The sequence below is a fragment of the Rhincodon typus genome, chromosome 7, assembly GCF_021869965.1.
Source record: "Rhincodon typus isolate 14 chromosome 7, sRhiTyp1.1, whole genome shotgun sequence".
NCBI lineage: Eukaryota > Metazoa > Chordata > Chondrichthyes > Orectolobiformes > Rhincodontidae > Rhincodon > Rhincodon typus.
In genome coordinates this window covers 58268666-58288436 of record NC_063338.1, presented here as the reverse complement: position 1 = coordinate 58288436, position 19771 = coordinate 58268666, and the positions used below count along the sequence as shown (strand labels likewise).

At 41.3% G+C, this 19771-nt stretch overlaps 1 protein-coding gene across 3 annotated transcripts in view; it reads left to right on the top strand.

Annotated features, from left to right (window-relative positions):
* Positions 1-15122: 15122 nt before the first annotated feature.
* cobll1b (cordon-bleu WH2 repeat protein-like 1b) overlaps positions 15123-19771 on the top strand; it is a 152047-nt gene continuing 147398 nt past the window's right edge. Inside the window, exons 1-2 of one of the 3 annotated variants that reach the window (XM_048598982.1) lie at positions 15123-15375; positions 16814-16936. In XM_048598982.1, coding sequence (XP_048454939.1) covers positions 16887-16936 — 50 coding nt within the window. In that variant the 5' untranslated portion in view covers positions 15123-15375; positions 16814-16886. Of the gene's footprint in view, positions 15376-16278; positions 16465-16813; positions 16937-19771 lie in introns of those variants that run through there. The other 2 variants (XM_048598983.1, XM_048598984.1) reach the window with 2 other exon arrangements.

Here is a 19771-nt window from a genome sequence, read left to right as displayed (position 1 = left end):
AATAAGGGAAATAAACACGAGTCCAAAAGAGTGGTGCAGGAAAGAGGGGTTCCTTTTAATGGGGCACTGGCATCAGGATTAGAACAGGAGGGATCGGTACCGTTGGGACGGTCTCCACCTGAACCGAGCTGGGACCAATGTTCTAGCAAAAAGGGTAAACAGGCTGGTCAACAGGACATTAAACTAGAAAGTGGGGGAGAAGGGAATGGTGAAACATCACCCAGTGGGGAACAAAGCAGCAGGCTAACATCTGTAGGGGTAGATTCCACTGTGTGGAAAAATATGAAGAAAAAAATAGGAAAGGAGAACTCAGGAGAGTTATTAAAGTCTCCAGCAGAGACACAAATAGGACAGAGTGTTTGGAAAGGGTTAGTAATCAAACTTCATGCACACTGGATAAATGAGTGACAATGAGAAGTGGGACAGTTAATACAGGATTGAAGGTGTTATATCTGAATGCATGCTGTATAAGAAACAAGGTAAATGAGCTTGTGGTGCAGATCAAAATTGGCAGATATGACATGGTGGGCATCACATAGACATGGCTGCAAAGGGATCAGGATTGGGAGTTGGATATCCAAGGATATACATCTAATCGGAAAGATAGGCAAGTGGGCAGAGGGGGTGGGGTTGCTTTATTAGCAAGAAGTGAAATTAAATCAATAGTATGAAATGAACTAGGGTCAGATGGTGTAGATTCTGTGTGGGTAGAGCTGAGGAACCGCAGAGGTAAAAAAAACATAGTTAGAATTATGTACAAGCCTCCAAACCATAGTCTGGAGCTGGGGCGCAAGATGCACCAGGAGATAGAAAAGCTGTGTAAGAAAGGCAAAGTTACGGTGATCATGGGGGATTTCAATACGCAGGTGGACTGAGAAAATCAGGTTGGTAGTGAATCGCAAATAAAAGGAATTTGTGGAATGTCTACGAGATGGCTTTTTGGAGCAGCTTGTGATGGAGCCCTCTAAAGAACAGGCAATACTGGATTTATTGTTGTGCAATGAGGCAGACTTGGGGAAGCTTAAGGTGAAAGAACTCTGAGGACGCAGTGATCATAATATGATTGAATTTACTCTGCTTTTTGAGAGAGAGAAGATAGAATCAGAGTTAATGGCACTACAGCTGAATAAAGGCAACTACAGAGGCATGAGAGAGGAGCTGGGCAGAATTGACTGGGAGAGGAGCCTAGTAGGAAAGACAGTGGAACAGCAATGGCAGGAGTTTCTAGGAATAATTCAGGAGACACAGCAAAAATTAATCCCTAGGAAAAAGAAGCATGCTACAGGGATGATGAGGCAACCATGGCTGACGAGGGAAGTCAGGGATAGTATAAAAGCAAAAGAGAAAGTATATAATGTGGCAAAGGGCAGTGTGGAAACCAGAGGATTGGGAAGTTTACAAGGACCAACAGAGGGCAACAAAAAAAAAAGAAATAAGGAAGGAGAAGATTAAATATGAGGGTAAGCTAGCCAATAATATAAAAGAGGACTGTATGGTGTTTCTCTAGATATATAAGGGGAAAATCAGAGGCAAAAGTGGACAATGGACCACTGAAAAATGACGCTGGAGAGATAGTGGGGAACAAGGAAATGGCTGAGGAACTGAATAATTACTCTGCGTCAGTCTTCACAGTAGAAGACACAAGTAATATCCCAAAAATTCGAGAGAGTCAGGGGGCAGAGCTAAGTATGGTGGCCATCACCAAGGAGAAGGTGCTAGAAAAACTGAATGGCCTGAAGGTGGATAAACCACCAGGATCAGATGGGCTACACCAGAGTTGTAAAGGAGATAGCTGAAGAGATAGTGGAGGCGTTAGTGATGATCTTTCAGGAATCACTAAAGTCAGGGAGGGTCCCAGAGGACCAGAAAATCGCTGACACCCCTGTTTAAAAAGGGAGTGAGGCAAAAGACTGAAAATTACAGGCCGATTAGCCTAACCTTGGTCATGGGTAAGATTTTAGAGTCCATCGTAAAGGATGAGATTTCTGAATACTTGGAAGTGCATGGTAAAATAAGGCAAAGCCAGCATGGTTTCATCAAGGGGATGTCATGCCTGACAAATCTGTTAGAATTATTTTAGGAAGTAATGTGCAGGTTAGACCAAGGAGAACCAATAGATGTTATCTACATGGACTTCAAGAAGGCCTTTGATAAGGTGCCACACAGGAGGCTGCTGAGTGAGATAAGGGCCCATGGTGTTAGAGGCAAGGTGCTGGCATGGATAGAAGATTGGCTGTCTGACAGAAAGCAGAGAGTGAGGATAAAAGGGTCTTTCTCAGGATGGTAGCCGGTGACTAGTGATGTTCCACAAGGGTCACTGTTGGGACCATAACTTTTCACTTCATACATTAATGATCTAGATGAAGGAGCTGAGGGCATTCTGGCTAAGTTTGCAGATGTTACAAAGATAAGTAGAGAGACAGGTAGTATTGAGGAGTTGGGGAGGCTGTAGAAGGATTTGGACAAGTTAGGAGAGTAGGCAAAGAAATGGCAGATGGAGTACAATGTGGGAAAGTGTGAGGTCATGCACTTTGGTCAGAAGAATAGAGGTATGGACTATTTTCTAAATAGGGAGTAAATTCAGAAGTCTGAACTGCAAAGAGACTTGGGAGTTCTAGTCCAGGATTCTCTTAAGGTAAACTTGCAGGTTGAGTCAGTAGTTAGGAAGGCAAATGCAACTTTGGCATTTATTTTCAGAGGTCTTGAATAAAAAAGCAGGGATGTACTTCTGAGGCTCTATAAGGCTCTGGTCAGGCCATGCTTGGAGTATTGTGTGCAGTTTTGGGCCCCATTTCTCAGGAACGATGTACTGGCCTTGGAGCGGGTTCAGAGGAGGTTCACGAGAATGGTCCCAGGAATGAAAAGCTTAACATATGAGGAATGTTTGAGGACTCTGGGTCTATACTCAATGGAGTTTAGAAGGATGAGGGGGGATCTAATTGAAACTTACAGAATACTGACTGACCTGGATAGAATGGATTTTGGGAAGATGCTTCCATTGGTAGGAGAGACTAGGACCCAAGGGCACAGCCTTAGAGTAAAGGGAAGACCTTTTAGAACAGAGATGAGGAGAAACTTCTTCAGCCAGAGAGTGGTGAATCTATGGAATTCACTGCCACAGAAGACTGTGGAGGGCAGATCATTGAGTATATTTAAGACAGAGATAGATAGGTTCTTGATTGTCAAGGGGATCACAGGTTACGGGGAGAAAGCAGGAGAATGGGGTTGAGAAACTTATCAGTCATGATTGAATGGCAGAGCAAACTCAATGGGCTGAATGGCCTAACTTCTGCTCCTACGTCTTATGGTCTTATGGCCAATTGCAATGCGTTGATTTCAGAACTCAACTAACTAATATATTCATCTATTGAAAATGTTTTTTTTCAGTTTCTAAGAGACTGAACATTTCTTTAATGTTGTAAATTCAAACGGTTTAGCCAACCAAATTGCTAAAATAAAACAAATGTTGACTACGCAGTAAAAACAAAGAATACAGAAAATTCACATCTCATTCGGCATTGAAGAGCAAATGGGTTGGCATATTTAAGGTGTACTTAGCTGAAACATTTCCCTTCAGAACAATCTACTGCATATTTCTAACATTTTCTGTTTTAATTTCAGATTTCTCACAGTTTCAACTTTTATTTGCTAGTCTAATACTCATTTGTGAATCAGACTAAACTATGATTATAACATTAACAATAAAATATACATTGTTATGAGTTAATAAACCAAGCTTCCATACTCAACTATTGCATGACAGTTTGATTTTGCATTTCTTGTGCCTTTTAGTTATTGAACAATTGCGATGAGAGCCAACCCACTGAATGAGTAAGTGTGTACATGTGTCTCTCTATGACATCTCCTGCACATGCTCACACCCAATCTTACATCAAACTTGAACAGTCCTGGCATGTTACATTAAAAATAGCTGTTACCACCTCACTTAATTTTCAAAACATTCTTTTTTCCCTTGTAACCCCATTCTGGGACATATATAAAGTAAGAAACCTGTTATTTTTGTAGTTAATTTATGTTTATGATTGGAATTCCCAGACATTCTTTTACACAGACATGATAACAAGTCATTTCAGACTTCAAAACATGCTGGTTGTAAACAATTAATTATCATAAATCTTAGAAAGATGAGAAGATTTGTGAAGCTGCTGTTAATTTTCAGAAATTTGATGAACATTAATGAGGTTATAATCTAGAAAGAGTAAAATGTGTTCATGCTAAAAACAGTTGGCAAAGTTAAACCTGGGGACAACTGAAATTAGCCTGATACCAATAATCAGAAAACTAATGAAATTAATACAAATGTATACAAATTAATACAAAAGGATTAGGAGTAGGCAATTCAGCTCCCTCAGCCTGCTTCTGCATTCATTAAGATTATAACTGATCTCATTACGGTCTCATCTCCATATTCCCTTCCACCCCTGATATCTGTTGACTCACTTCATAGTCAATGACCAGAAACAAATTGGAAATGCACCCGTTAGAATGTAACCTATTGATTACTATTTTAGAATGTGTCAAGCTCCATTTTCAACCAGATGTGGATGTGCGTTTTGGTGTGCAAATAGCTACACATAGATTTCCTGAAAATAAAAGTCAGGATTCTACTCCATACTTCTAATTGTGTAACTTATCCCTCTGCACCTTTTGTGGTCAAGACAGCATTGTATACGAACACTCACCCCACTGAGGTTGGGTTCCTGTATAAAATGGGGTACAAACATCAAATTTCTTCTGCTACATCAATTTCATACAGGCCAGGCTTGAGCGTTTGTGAAGAAAATGAAAAGCTTGCTGAGGAGTGTGGAATATGTTGACATGAGTGACACTATTACGTGGTGTATTGTCATTAGAATGTGTGGCTGGATTTTATGTAGAGACATAACCTGCAGCCCCAACACCCCACCTCTCCCATCTTCCCAAACATGGAAAATTTACCTTTAGCCTGTTGACTCAGAAGCCAGCTTGTCCATAGGGATAATATGATGGGATCAGCCTTAACTAAGTCAGTGTGTGAATTCCACCATTACCTGGGAGAAAGTCCCACCCCAGAGACCTGCCAGCTTATTTATTTGGATGACAGCTCTGTCGTTCCAGCAGTGCCAGGATCAAGCAGTGGCCATTGTTGAAAACATTGGCTGGATTTTACAGACAACAACCCCTTGCTAGTGCTGAAGGTATGGGTCTTATATAATGAAATAAGGTGGCCCTTTCACCAACTTCCTGCCCAACCCCACCTCTGCCCTACATTCTCGTGGGAAGATAGGCATCAGGCAGCTAAATGGCCTCAAGGCACGCACAAAAGGCAACAAAATTCAAATCAACTTATTATCTAAATCAAAATCACACCTACAAAGTACAGATTTGTGTAGCTTGGCTGGGTTCTGTCAATGAAGCAGGTTAAACTTAGCCTGTGGGAAGATTTTGGAGCTTTTTAATTTCTTATTGCTGGCTGCATATTCGAAACTGGGTTACAGATCGGTATTCTGTATTTTGTGCCTACATTTTATGAACCAAATCTGATTGTCCATTTAAATATTCAATGCTCAAAGCTAAAATGTATGGAATAATTTGAAAATCTGACCAGGAAAAGAAAATGTGAAAAAAAACAACAAATTAATAAAGAACACATACAATTTATCGGCATTATACAAACAAGGATCATGCAAATTAAGATGGAGATACTTTCCACATCCCTCACATGGCGAACTGATAAGTAGACCAAAAATCACCATTGGGGACCCATGATGTCCACCTATATGACTACCCCAAATATGGTATTATTTAAGAATGCATTTACTTGAAATCCAAACCTAAAATCAAGATCAGATTTGAAAGTGAAATAGGAGGAAATTACCTCAGATGCTGGAATCTGGAATCAGTTGACAGTAAAATAGATGTGAACGGAGTGAATTTGTAAATATCAGTTTTGATTTGTGAACTACTTAATTCTCTAAGTAGCATTCGAGGAAAAAAGCAGTTTTATTTGTTCATTATCTGTTCAAGCATTGATGTCAAGTTTCTTTTATTTCATGTAACATGACTTTCTGCACCCATTTACACAACTTTTATCTTTAATTTTGCTCCCATCAAGATTGCATGAGATTTTGAGTTTTAATGGCATTAACTGCACTGGCAGGAATTTTAAAATGGCAGCATGAAAAGTCATAAAATATTCTGAAGATATTTTGCAATGCCAACATGTGAAACCAGTTCTAAGGTTACAGACAGAAGTTTCCTTTGTAAAATGTAAGGATGCAATGTGCAACAATTCAAACAAAGCTTGTAGAAAACCTATGAATATTTCTGAAGAGTTTTACCATTTGAACAATGCGGCAATCGTAAGTGTAGCATTTGAATAGTGCAATACAAACTTATTACGAAAAGCGGTTAAATACATAGAGCATCTGTTTAAGAGAAATAAGCGTATATTCTGCTGGAAGTTTCCAGTTTGGAAACTTGAGTTCTCTACAAATTCCACAAAAGCTTTTTTGATGCACAATTGACACTAATATTGTGCAAACAACCAACTATCCATGATATAAATAAATAATTTGCTCTCACTTTGGTAGAGAAATCACCTTCATCTTTCTGTCTAGACTTGAATGGCCAGTATTGAATGGCAAAAGAAAGAATAGTTTGACAAGTAACGATCTGACTTAGGAAGTCACAGGACAAAAGTTTGGGCTTAGGAAAACCCAATTTGTACACTTTCACAATTCACAAAATGCACACCTGACTCACATGACTGAGGGATTTTCATCTTTTTATGAGTTGGATTCACAATGCATTTTGTGAGACACAGTGAAGTGCATACGGAATGTGGATGTGGATGCAGAGGCAGACGTGTTAGAAAGGCTGCTTCAGTTCTTCTACACAGCAGTTCAGACCCCAACGTCATGCAAATATCCCCTAAACCTCACCCTTTTCTTTTACTCACGCCAAAGCCATCCAGTGCCACCTCAAATTTCCTACCCCACCTTTATGTGCCCTTTTTTTATTCAGTCGTGGGAATGTGGACATCATTGGCTGGCCAGACTTTTATTACTCATCCCTGGATGCCCTTGAGAAGTGGTGGTGAGCTGCTTTCCGAATCGCTGCTGTCCACATGCTGTAGGTAGACCCATAATGCCCTTAGGGAGGCAATTCCAGGATTTTGACCCAGCGACAGTGAAGGAACAGCATTAGATTTCCAAATCAGGATGGTGAGTGGCTTGTAGGGGAAGTGGAAGATAGTGATGTTCTCATGTATCTGCTGCCCTTGTCCTTCTCGATGGAAGTGGTTGTGGGTTTTGAAGGTGCTGCCTAAGGAATTTTGGTGAATTTCTGCAAGATTTTAGAGTAGATTTGCAGCTCAGCTTGTGGATGTCGTAGTTGGTTGGCTCACCGAGCTGGTTCGTTGTTTCGCAGACATTTCATTACCCTGCTGGGTAACAGCCTCTGATGAAGCACTGTTGTGTTTTCCCGCCTGTTATTTAAACTCTGGAGTCTGTTGAGCTAGATTACCTCACTTCCGGTTTTCCTTCGCAGTGGAGTATTTACGGGGCCGAGCTCTATGTGTTTGTTGATGGCTTTCTTAATGGAGTACCAGGCTTCCAGGAATTCGTGTGCTTGTCTCTGCTTTGCTTGTCCCGGGATCTTGGTGTTGTCCCAGTCGAATTGCTGCAGTTCATCTTGTAGACAGTCCACACTCCTGCTTCTGAGCGTTAGTGGTGGAGGGAGTGGAAGCTTATGGACGTGGAGCCAATCAAGTAGGCTGCTGTGTCCTGGATGGTGTCAAGCTTTCTGAGTGATGTTGAGCTGCATCCATCCAGTCAATGGATGTCTCACTCCTGAACTGTGCCTTGTAGATGGTGGGCAGACTTTGAAGAGCTCATTAAGTGGTCTTAATGATTCAAAAACCTTTGAAACTTTGATGATTCAATCATATCAAATGGTACATTGATGTGAATGCAACCTCTATACACCATGACACCTCCACATTCTTTAACATCTCCATATGACCTCCATAGGCACACACAGTGTGAACTACATACAGTTCTTAGCAGTCATACAACAGCAACAGGAATTATGTTAAATTCAATAAAGAAAATATTTTTTTAGTAATCTAAGAAAACCCTGAATTCAAACTCATTATCATTGATGCTAGGGATAAATTAGCTAAGGGAAGTGAAAGTTATAATCCCTTAAATGCCTATTACTTTTGTAAACAAACAGGACACCACATCAAATATATATTTTGTTATGATTGGCTCAAAGTTTCAAAGGTACTTGAATCATTAACAGCACCTGCTGAGCTCCAGGTTTTGAAACCCAGCCAAATATTCATAATGGAATAGTTGAAAGACAGAACAGTTAATTTATGGAGGAGTAATAGATGCAGACCATTTTTTCAACATTCGCAAGCAGAGTCTTTTTTCTCAAATCTGCCAGTCCAATTAAATCAGTGTACAAAACAGCAGAAGAAATTGTTTTACATTTTTAATAAATTACATTATTTTCTTCATTGGAACAATAACATTTTGCAGGTTAACGCAAGGCTCATTTCCCCTTTGGAGGATAGATTCCTATGATAAATCACTACATATAAAACATATGAACAGTCCAGTTGACCTGTTTCCTTTCTGACATTTGCAGTTGAGGTGCATTGTTATTGTAAAGCAAAAGTGAATTCTCCAAGAGAAAATAGTAACAATAGTTAAAGTTTGAAGCTGTTGAACTTAATGCTGAGACTGGAAGCTTGTAAAGTGGTCAGTGGACACTCGAGGTGCTATTTCTCAAACTTGCATTGAGTTTAATTGGAATATCAATGGTCAATATGGACAGAAAAGTCAGAATGAAAGTGGGAGTTCCTTACTTCATCTGTAGTAGTGAACCATGGGTAAATTAATATGAACAATTGAACATTTAATTGTAAATAATGGAAGGTTCAAACTTTTTAAACCTCAGTTCCTACATTCAGGATAGTTGACAATATCTACATCATACATTTGGCTTTTTTTTTCTCATTGATGTACAAATTTAACTTGGGAAAATTTCTGCTAAGAGCACAGCAGTTCTGCAATTCCTGAAAATTTGTAATTGACATTAATTAAATAATAACAGAATTGTAAAGTGTAGCTTGAATTGTAAATGACCCTGCGTTCATTTAAACCATACACAGCAATTGTGCCTTCTGGACTTGCAAAGACATATGTAGCTCCAGCCTCTTAAAATAGGAATGTCGATGCTAATATGATTTGCCCGTGTGCACAAAGGAATTTCACTATATAACAAGTGATAGCTGAAACACAAAGGTGAGTATTTGCATGTGGACTTTTCACAGCATTCTCATCTGAGATCCCTACATCCGTTCTAAACAGCAGGAGCACTGCAGAAGCTTAGCAATTATGTCAGGAGTGTGACACCTGAGATCTCATCCACTGCAAGTTTGAGATGTACATGTATTCCTATTTACCCAAATGAAGATTTGTTTCTTTGAAGGTACTGACTACAAAATTAAGAACAAATACCTGAAACTGAACTCAAACACTGAGAAGCATAACAAGTAACTGTACCTCATAACAAACAGCAAAGTACTTCAAGTAACACAACATATTATAAATGGCTACTTTGTAAATGACAAACTAGTAATGGCAAATACTTTGGGCCATATCATATTTTAGTAGTCGTTGGTTTAACTGGTGCAGAGCAAACCTGATTCTATTTTACATGCTACTTGTTGCTTTTCTGAAAAGATGGTGTTTTTTAAGTTTGGACATTGTCAATGATGAAAATGAAAATTACTTTACAGAAATTCCTTGCTTGATATTTGCACTTAAATTGTCAACCCGCCTGCTTTAATCTATAATGTTTATATTTAGTACTCAAAAATGTATGCCATCTTTAATATTGTAGCATCGTGCTTCAGTGAAGTGATAATGTTGATATATAAACAGAAGTTTCGAGAATTTGCAGATTTGAAAGCAGAAGCGTTTTCCTGGTCGCAAGGTCTATTGTTATTCAAGCTGGTTACTGAATAACCAGCTATAGGCAATTTCAATTATAAATATGAACACAGAAATTTGTGATATAAATATAAAACATAAAAGCAAATAATGATTTTTGAATGGACTCCAAAAAATATCAGCAATGATATGGTCCTATTGTCCTCCATCCTTTAACTCTGCAACACCTTACTCACTCCTTGTTTATACCATAACAGATGACAACAAATGCATTGTATTGCTTGGTTAGTAATTCTTTCTAATTGGTCCATGTCTTTTTTGTTGGATATGGGGTTGAAGTTCATTTAAACACAGGTACTGTGGATACTGGGGGGTCTGAGATAAAAACAGGAAGTTCTGGAGAAACTCAGCAGGTCTGGCAGCATTTGTGGAAAGATAAACAGAGTTAATGTTTTGTGTCCAATATGTCTCTTCTTTGGAACTGAAGGGGCTGGAAAATGATCGCTTTTTTTGTTGTTGGCAAAGAGGGAGGAGGAGTAACTGGAACAGATGGTCAAGATGCTCAGACTCAAAATATTTGGCTGTACTAATGGTTGTTAGAAAAATATATAAGTGCAGAATAGATGTTCATAGCGAAAAACAGGTTAGCTCCGTTGACAGCAGACCCAAGCAAACAAGATATGGCACGCAGTTGAGATAGACAAAAGAGAGGACAGTATTAATACTCTGAAAATAGAAGACAGTGTTAATTCTCTAATGCTCTGAAGCTGTTGAGCTCAAGTGCTGAATCCTGAAAGCAGTAAAATACCTAAGCAGAAAATGAGGTAATGCTCCTTTAGCCGCCACTGGGTTTCACTGGAGCACTGCAAAAGACTGAGGACAGCAATGCTAGTATAAGAGCAAGATGATAGATTGAAATCGAAAGTGACTAGAAAGTCATGGTCATACTTTTGGGCAGGACAGAGGTGCTTTGCAAAGTCTCGCCAAATGAAGAGGAGATTTGAAATTCAATTTCTGTCTTTGTTTTTTATGGATTTAGGCAGCACATAAACCTGGGTGTTGCCACCTCATTTACCTGATTGCAGTTTTGGCCTGAGTCATGCTGGCTGCTGGAGCATTCAGTGGCATGCCAGGCAGCACTGCAGACAGCAACATTGTTAAGACAGCCTTCTCCTCTTAAAGGTAGATTCTCTTTCTCAAACAGGAGCTGCACAAAAACACAACAGTTGTTGTCGAATACCAGTCTTCTTTCGAGGCAGTCCCTCAGGATGGAGGATAATCTTCTTCTACTCTTTTGTTGTGGATCCTGAGGTGACTAAATAGTCAATGCTGGGTTTGTACAATCAGTCGCAGTTGAGGCAAGTGATGTTTGATGAGGTGGGTCACAGGAATGCTGAGTTTTTGCTTCTTCCTGCTGCTGTTTGCATTGTTTTTGATTTGGCCTGTCACAGATGCTTAAAATGTTTGCCACCATTGCTAATTCTTCTCCAGTTTGTGCAATCTTGGCCTAGAAATTTTTGTGAGTAGGAGAAAATATTGTGTTTTTTCAGGGAAGCTTTAAGGATGACCTTGAAATATTTCCTCTGCCTTCCTGGTAACCATTTACTGTGATCAAGCTTGGACTAAGAGGTGGTTTTGGAAGTCTTGTGCCAGGCATATCAATAATATGGACCACTGAACACAGTTGATTTACCATAACAAGTACCTCAACTGTTCAGCAGTTCCTCTTAGTTGATAGTCAAAAAGGGGATCCCAAAGATGTTCATATCACCTAGGGACTGTTGGACTGACCATCGCTTAATCTGGTTTACTATCTCCATCAGCTTGGCCCAACATAGGCGGTGGCAGCAGAAGAACTATTGCAGGAAATTCAACATCAATGGACTCAAGGACCCTGCAAAGAAAGAGAGAGCGCCTCACAGTCAACTTAATGGCAGTTAATGAAGAGGAACCACAGAATGTCAACAGTGCCTGGTCTTTCCATGAATCTATTGTAAGCAGCAGTTCTGAGGAGGCTTTGGGCTTCCATACCAGGAAGCAACAAGACTGATTTGAAGAGAATAAGCAGGAGCCATTAATTCATAAGCACAAGTGTTCTTGGATAAGTTTTCCACCAATAAAAACGCAGAACAGTACAGCACAAGAACAGCACTTATTGGAGGACCTTTTTGAGGACCTCCTCAAATGAGACTCAGTCCTTGATGGGGTGCCATATTCCACAGCATTATCTCCGTACAACCCCAGCCCGGTACAAGATTGAAAAGACCATTTGATAGCTGAAACCAAAAACGGCCACAGGTGCAGACAGAATCTATGCCCAAACACTAAAATACAGTACAGAAACACTCTTGGCATGAAAACACAACCCATATCACCCTCATCTGACAGGAAGATAGCATGCCAAGGAATCTCTGAAATGCTATCATTTGTGACAATCATCAAGAAAGTGTATTTGACCAATACCAGTAACTACAAAAAGGTCTTCCTGCTGTCCAACACATGGAATGTTGTTCCAAAAGTTCTCCTCAACATCTCCACCAGTGGCTGAAGAGCTATGACCGGAATTAGGATTGGATGTGACCCCCCTAGGAAGACAAATTCAACTAGAGTGCAGAGAGCAGCAGCAACCTCCATAGATAGCCTTCTCTGACCTCGCACTGGTCTTTGACATTAAATACCAGTACTGCAATTCTGAACAAGGAAACTGAACAGCATTTCAGGGAGACACTCACAGGTAGTGCTGGAGGCCTCAGTTGAGGAAATAAATGGGAAGAGAGAGCCCATATTTCTGCAGAGGCTACCAGCTCCTCAACAATCACCCTCAAAGAGGAATGGGAGCAGGTAACTGGCAAGGTTAATTCTCAGAGTTTAGCCCCCACGGAACTCGCATCAATGCAAAAGGAGGTTTAATGACTTCATGAGGGTAATCAAGGATCTTCGTAAGAATTCTGCACCCAATGCTCCACCAATCTGTTATGTTGCTTAAGGTACTACAGCCCTAGCACTCACCGATCAGCAATTCCTGCACTTAAGACACAGACGTGATTTCGAGATACTTTTCCTCACCCTCATATATATTCCAATAATGTCATTCCCACATCCAAATCTCTGTTTCATTTATATCTAGCTGTTCAGTTTCCTTTTCTGATTTCTTGCTCTTAGATATCCAAAACCTGCAACAGCTCAGCCATAAAGACTCAGAAGAAAGAAACAGCACAGAAAAGAAACATCACCATTTGTTCTGATTCATATAGCCACTATCAGATGTGGCACTGCATGTATCTTGGATACAAGTAAAGAGTAGGGATTTGCATTTGGTGAGTCAGGCACAACTGGGCCACAGCCAGGCTAAGGAAAAGGACAGTGTTTGTGTCAACTCTAACTGAAGGTCGCGGTCACGACTGAAATCTGCTACAGGAGGGTCAAATGAGGCCTTTGAGATGGCAGTATAGAGGCAAGTGCTAATGAGGATGTACACTGAGATGTATAGGGCTAAGCTTCCTGTCATGATGAATCAACATGTTAGATTACCCTCAGAATGCTGTCTCCTCCACCAGATGCTATTGAATTGACATCCAAATGACATTGGAACTGTATCCCCATGTTCTGTAACAGCCTTTGAATGGGCAGATGACTAAGCTCTTTGCCCTACAGTACAGTAACACTTTCTGTCAAATGCAGGAACTCACCAAATCAATTCTAAAACCATTCCTGCGCACTTGCAGAGTTTTCAATAGCCACCACTATAATGAATTATCTTACCTGCAAATTGGAAACTTGGAACTTTAAATATCACCACTGCTAGGCCCCATATACACCCAAAAGCATGATTTTGCTACGTAATAAGTAAGTGTACTCAATGGATCTGCATGAGACAAACTCAAAAATAGAGCTGATGACACCTTGACCTCATCACTGGAGAGGTTTCCATTGGACATTGGGGATCCCCATCAATGTCCTTTGCAGTAACAGGTTGTCACATGAGCAATGGCTGGCACGATTATGTGACCCATGCAAAGCACCAAGCATGTCTATACATGATCTCCAATCTACACAAATTTGAATTTTGCACCCATTACATGTCACATTACCACATAAGTGCTGTGGTATAGAAGGCCATTCAGCCCTTCATGTCTGCACTAGCTCTCTTGATCTTTTACAAGTGGGAACAGTTTGTCTCTATCTGATCCCCCATTATTTTGAAAACGTGTATCAGATCTCTTAGCCTTCTTCTGTGCAAAGAGAACAAACCCACCCTCTCCGATCTGTCATTATAGTTGAAGATTCTTCATCACTGGAACCATTAATGTAAATATCTTCTGTGCTCACCAATGCTTTCACATACCTTTAAAAAACTTTATTCTGTGTAGATGCCACTAGCCAGGACAACATTTGTGGCCAATTCCTAAGTGCCATTTAAACTAAGTGGCTTATTGTTTCAGAGGGCTAACTACCCTCAGTGCTAACTACATTCTACCACATTACTGTGTGTCTGGAGTCTTATGCGCCCAGACTGGGTAAAATTGGCTGATTTCCTTCACTAAAGATCATTAGTGAACCGAATGGGCTTTTATAACAACCCATCACAGTTTCAAGGTCAGCATGACTGAGACTTGATTTACATTCCAGGTCTAGCAATTACATTTAAACTCCACAACTTTATCTATTTTATTACCTTGGGCCTCTGGATTGCTAGTCTAGCGATATTACTGCTACAGCACCGACTCCCCAATACATCAACATGTCACTGAATCTCTCATGGTTTTGCCCTCACCTTGGCATTACCTCTACCTGCAGGTGACAGACACAGCCATAGCTGCAGTAACACGCTTCTGCCACGAGGTAGAGATTAAGATCAGAAAAGTACGCGTCCCCAAATGGATAGAATTACTGCGGCATCGGGAGGCCGTTGTATCAAGGGATTAGTTTTGGGCGGAGTAGTCTTTAGTAATGTGATGGACAACAGAGCAAAAAAAAACTACTTCAAAATTATATCAAATAGGAATTTCGCAGTAAGGTTTCGTTGGAAATATTGTGACTTCAACTAATCCAGTAATCAATTGAAAATAAACTTTTTTTTTCGTTAACACGAAATCCAAGCGGGGTTATGTGTCACTGCTCCGTGAACAACTTCCTGCTGTTCAAAATCCCGGTGAATTCTTAGGAAATCTGAGCCTAACTAATCAGTTTTCACTGGTCGAACTGCAGAAACTGACTAGCTGAAAGAACTCGCACTGTATCAAGCGATCGCATTCACAAGAGAAGCACATTCCTTCAAAAGAAGGAGTGGCTAGATAAAGGAAAATGCAGAGAAATGCAGGTGTTTAAACTCACTGGACACCTTTCTCCCCCAACTCCGATAAAGCGCAGCTGGACGTGAAGAGAAGTCGGGTCTTCCCAAATTTCCGTGAGTAGAGTCACGGCAGATGCAGTGTTGATACTTCACTAGATGTCTACCTTGCTATGAAGCAACCACCGTGTGTTGCCAGTGTTCATTTTCGCTCAAAGTTAAGCAATGGCCAGGAAACAAAAATTGCAGCACTGTAAGGAATTGTTTAGATTTCTTACACTTCTTTTAACGTCAAACGTTAACAATATAAAACGGGACCAAAGTCCAATTTCTTTTAAAAGTTCTCAAATTTTAAGGGTGCCACTAGGGTATCAGTGAAATTGTCCATTTCTCCTTTTTTTTCCCTAATCAACCTGTTCAGAAACGTTATAACACACTTCTAGGCCTTGAAACTGAGCCTCCCAGCTCAAAGGCAGGGACACGACCACCGCACTGCATGAACCCCCACGAACTCTGCTGTTAACCCATTTTTTCTAATCATCCTGTTCAGAGATGTTATTACGCACCTCTGGAACAGGTGGGGCTCGAACCTAGGCCTCCCGGTCTAGGGGTAGGTACACTACCAACGTGTTTCTTCTTTTCCCACACTGCTGCTGAAAAACCTCGGTTGGTCTGGAGAAAAGGTTAAAAGGTGTTGGTCGCAAAAGCCCAGTTGCACTAAGAAAAATTGCGTTTGAATTCCAAGTGAAAATGTTGGGACTTTCGATCAAGTGTAAATCAAAATGCAAAACAGTCATTTCGACATGTTTGGCAAGTTGGCTGAACAGAGTGGGAAAATAAATAAGGCTCCACTGATCGCTGCCTGGGACATACTGTTTTTAAGATCAGTATACTGAAAATCTGGCAAGGTTCTGCTTTAATTGCAGGTGGAACCTTCAATCCTGGCACGAAAGCTCTCGCATCCTAGTGGCAAGAATTGAGATGCGCAGCTCAAGCCAACAGAAACTTAAACCAGGGAAACGAAACCACTTGTGTGTAGTTGTATGCAAATACCACTTTGCTAAAGAGTTGGGTGCTGGTGTGCAATTGTGTCCAATCTATGTGAAACCTAGTGCTGAGGAAGCAGGACGGTGGGGGAGGGGTATGTTGAAACCGCCGTGTCCGGGATCGAGCGCACACACAGCGTGGAAAGTTTGATGTGGAGAGGCAAGTTCTCACACATGTCATAGCTTGAAAATGTTTGTGTTTGCGAAAGTGGAGCGGGAGCGATCGGCGCCGCGCTTAAGTTGAGCCATTTACGCTGGAGACTGGGGCAGAAGCTGGGCTGGATCATAGCCCGCACAGAGAAAGGGAGAGAGATAGAGAGGTTCGCGGAAGCGCGAACCAAATCCTTCTGTACATTAAGGTTTGTGGAGGAGGAGGGGAAAGGAGAAATCCACGCACATTGGCGTTGATCAAATCCAGCTTTCTGCAGTGTCCTACGCCGCTAATACCCGAAATCATTTCACATCGCTTTGTCTTCAACATTGCTTCGATTCTTGCTGTTACTTTACAGTCGAACGAGGAAAGGCAAAAAGAAGTCTGCTGACGAGAAGGTTGGAAGAGAACTGTTGTAAAAACTTCGAACGATGGAAATGCAAGTATCAGAATCTGGGACTGCAACTCTGCCTTCTTCAGGGTGAGTATTGCATCTAACTTAATCTACATTCATCACGTTTAGCTGTCATGAAATTACTGTCCCTTTTGAAGATTTTGGCCTCCACACGAAGAGAATAATGCAAATAACGTCTCCTTTCTATTTACAATTTGTCTCATGGAAGTAGTAGAAAACATGGCTTACTCACTGAAGCCGCCTGGTTCAATAACTTCTTCGCAGAGCAGGGGCATATTACAAAAAAGGGCGATTCCATCCGAGAAAGAGAGACGCAAGAAAATCAGCAACTCATAGAAGGCAAGACCAGAGTTTCTATAGGCACACTAGTCGTCGAAGTAGAACCAGTAAAAGATACGGTGACAGACTTGCAGAGAACGTGTGCGTATGGCAAAAGATACAGAATGTTTACTTAATTTTGGGCTTCAGTGATTAGGAGGATAGAAAAACTTTGGAAAAGTCAACCCACAGGAGTTGGGTTTAGCATAATAACGTTGGCTATCATTTAAGAAATGTTGTTAAATAAATTATCCATTTAACATGACATTGTAAGGCTAATTACACCTCAAAAGTACTTAATTGAGTGTAAAATGTTAGGGTGCCTTGAGGTCATAAAAAGGCTACATATATGTAGCCTTTTTCTTTTCATGTGGATAAATGACAAAGTCCTCTTGATTTATAACTGATGTTAAGAGAATGTGCAGCAAAGGCATTTGCTGTAATTTCTCAAAATTCTGCAAAAATTGTATTCAAGAATTGGATGTCAAATATGAGTCCTGGTTTCAAAAAAAGGAGAGAGAGTTATAGCTAGCACAAAGGAAGATGGTTAATACTCTTTCACAGGACATGACTGTGGGAGTTCCTCAGGTTAGTGTCCTGTGACCAGCCATCTTCAGTTTCTTCATCAATTACCTTCCCTCATCCAAGGTCAGAATTGGAGATGTTCGCTGATTGCATAGTATTCAACCTCATTTGCCTCTTGTTATATACTACAGTAACCCATATCCATCTGCATCAAAACCTGGATAACGTCAGGCTTGGGCTGACGTGGGAAGTCACATAAGTGCCACACAAGTATCAGACATTGACCATCTCTGTTTGAGTATAGGAGTTTGGGTGTTATGTTGAGGCTGTACAACATGTTAGTGGGGCATCTTCTGGAGTACTATGTCCAATTCTTGCTACCCTGTTACAGGAAGGATATGATTAAGCTGGAGAGGGTTCAGAAGGGATTTACCAGGATATTGCCAGGAACGGAGGGATTGAGTTATAAGGAGAGGCTGAATAGGCTGGGACATTTTTTCACTGGAGTGTAGGAGGTTGAGGGTATATTTTGTAGGGGTTTATAAAATCATGAAGGGCATGGATAAGGTGAATGGCAGATGTCTTTTCCCAAGAGTGGAAGATTAAGACTAGAGGTCATATTTATAAGGTGAGAAGAGAAAGATTTTAAAAACAGACATGAGGGGCAGATTTTTAACACACAGTGGTTCATGTATGGAATGAACTTCCAGATGAAGTGGTGGATGTGGGTACAGTTATAACATTTAAAAGACATTTAGATAGGCACATGAATAAGAAATGTTTGGGGAGATATGGGCCAAACACAGGCAGGTGGGACAAGTTTAGTTTGGGATTATGATCGGCATGGACTGGTTGGACCGAAGAATCATTCAGCACGGAAACAGACTCTATGACAATAAATTACATATTACACTGAATCCATACTATCAACATTAATGGTAATCCTTGGTGGTTCCATTGATTAGAAAAAGAACTGGACTAGCCATGTAAGTAATATAGCTGCAAAAGCAGGTCAATGATTTGGAATGCTGTGGTTAGTTAATTCACAAGACACAAGTAAGGGGTGTTATGGAATGCCCTGTACTTATTTGGATTGTTGAGGTTGTATAATACTGAAGAAATTCAACACTGTCTAGCAAAAAAAAAGTAGCATTCTTGATTGATCTCCCCTATCTACCACCCTGAGCATTCACTTTCTTTGCCACAAGCACGGAGTGGAACAATCCCTCTTCTGTACCTACACCGGCCCTAAACCCCACCTCTTCCTCCGTTACATTGATGATTGTATCGGCGCTGCCTCGTGCTCCCACGAGGAGCTCGAACAGTTCATACACTTCACTAACACCTTCCACCCCAACCTTAAGTTTACCTGGACCATCGCTAACACCTCTCTCCCCTTCCTGGACCTCTCTGTCTCCATATCGGGCAACCACCTAGAAACCGATATTCATTTGAAGCCCGCCGACTCCCACAGCTACCTAGAATACTCCTCCTCCCACCCACCTTCCTGCAAAAATGCTATCCCCTATTCCCAATTCCTTCGCCTCCGCCGCATCTGCTCCCAGGATGAGGCATTCCACTCCCGTACATCTCAGTTGTCCTCGTTTTTCAAGGACCGTAACTTCCCCTCCTCGGTGGTCGAGAACGCCCTCAACCGTGTCTCCCACATCTCCCGCACCTCATCCCTCACACCCCGTCCACGCAATAAGAACCAAAAAAGAATCCCCCTCGTCCTCACGTACCACCCCACCAACCTCCGGATCCAACGCATCATCCTCCGACACTTCCGCCATCTGCAATCCGACCCCACCACCAAAGACATCTTTCCCTCCCCACCGTTATCTGCTTTCCGGAGGGACAACTCTCTCCGTGACTCCCTTGTCCACTCCACACTCCCCTCCAGCTCCACCACACCCGGCACTTTTCCCTGCAACCGCAGGAAGTGCTACACCTGCCCCCATACCTCCTCCCTCACCCCCATCCCAGGCCCCAAGAAGACTTTCCACATCAAGCAGATGTTCACCTGCACATCTGCCAATGTGGTATACTGCATCCGCT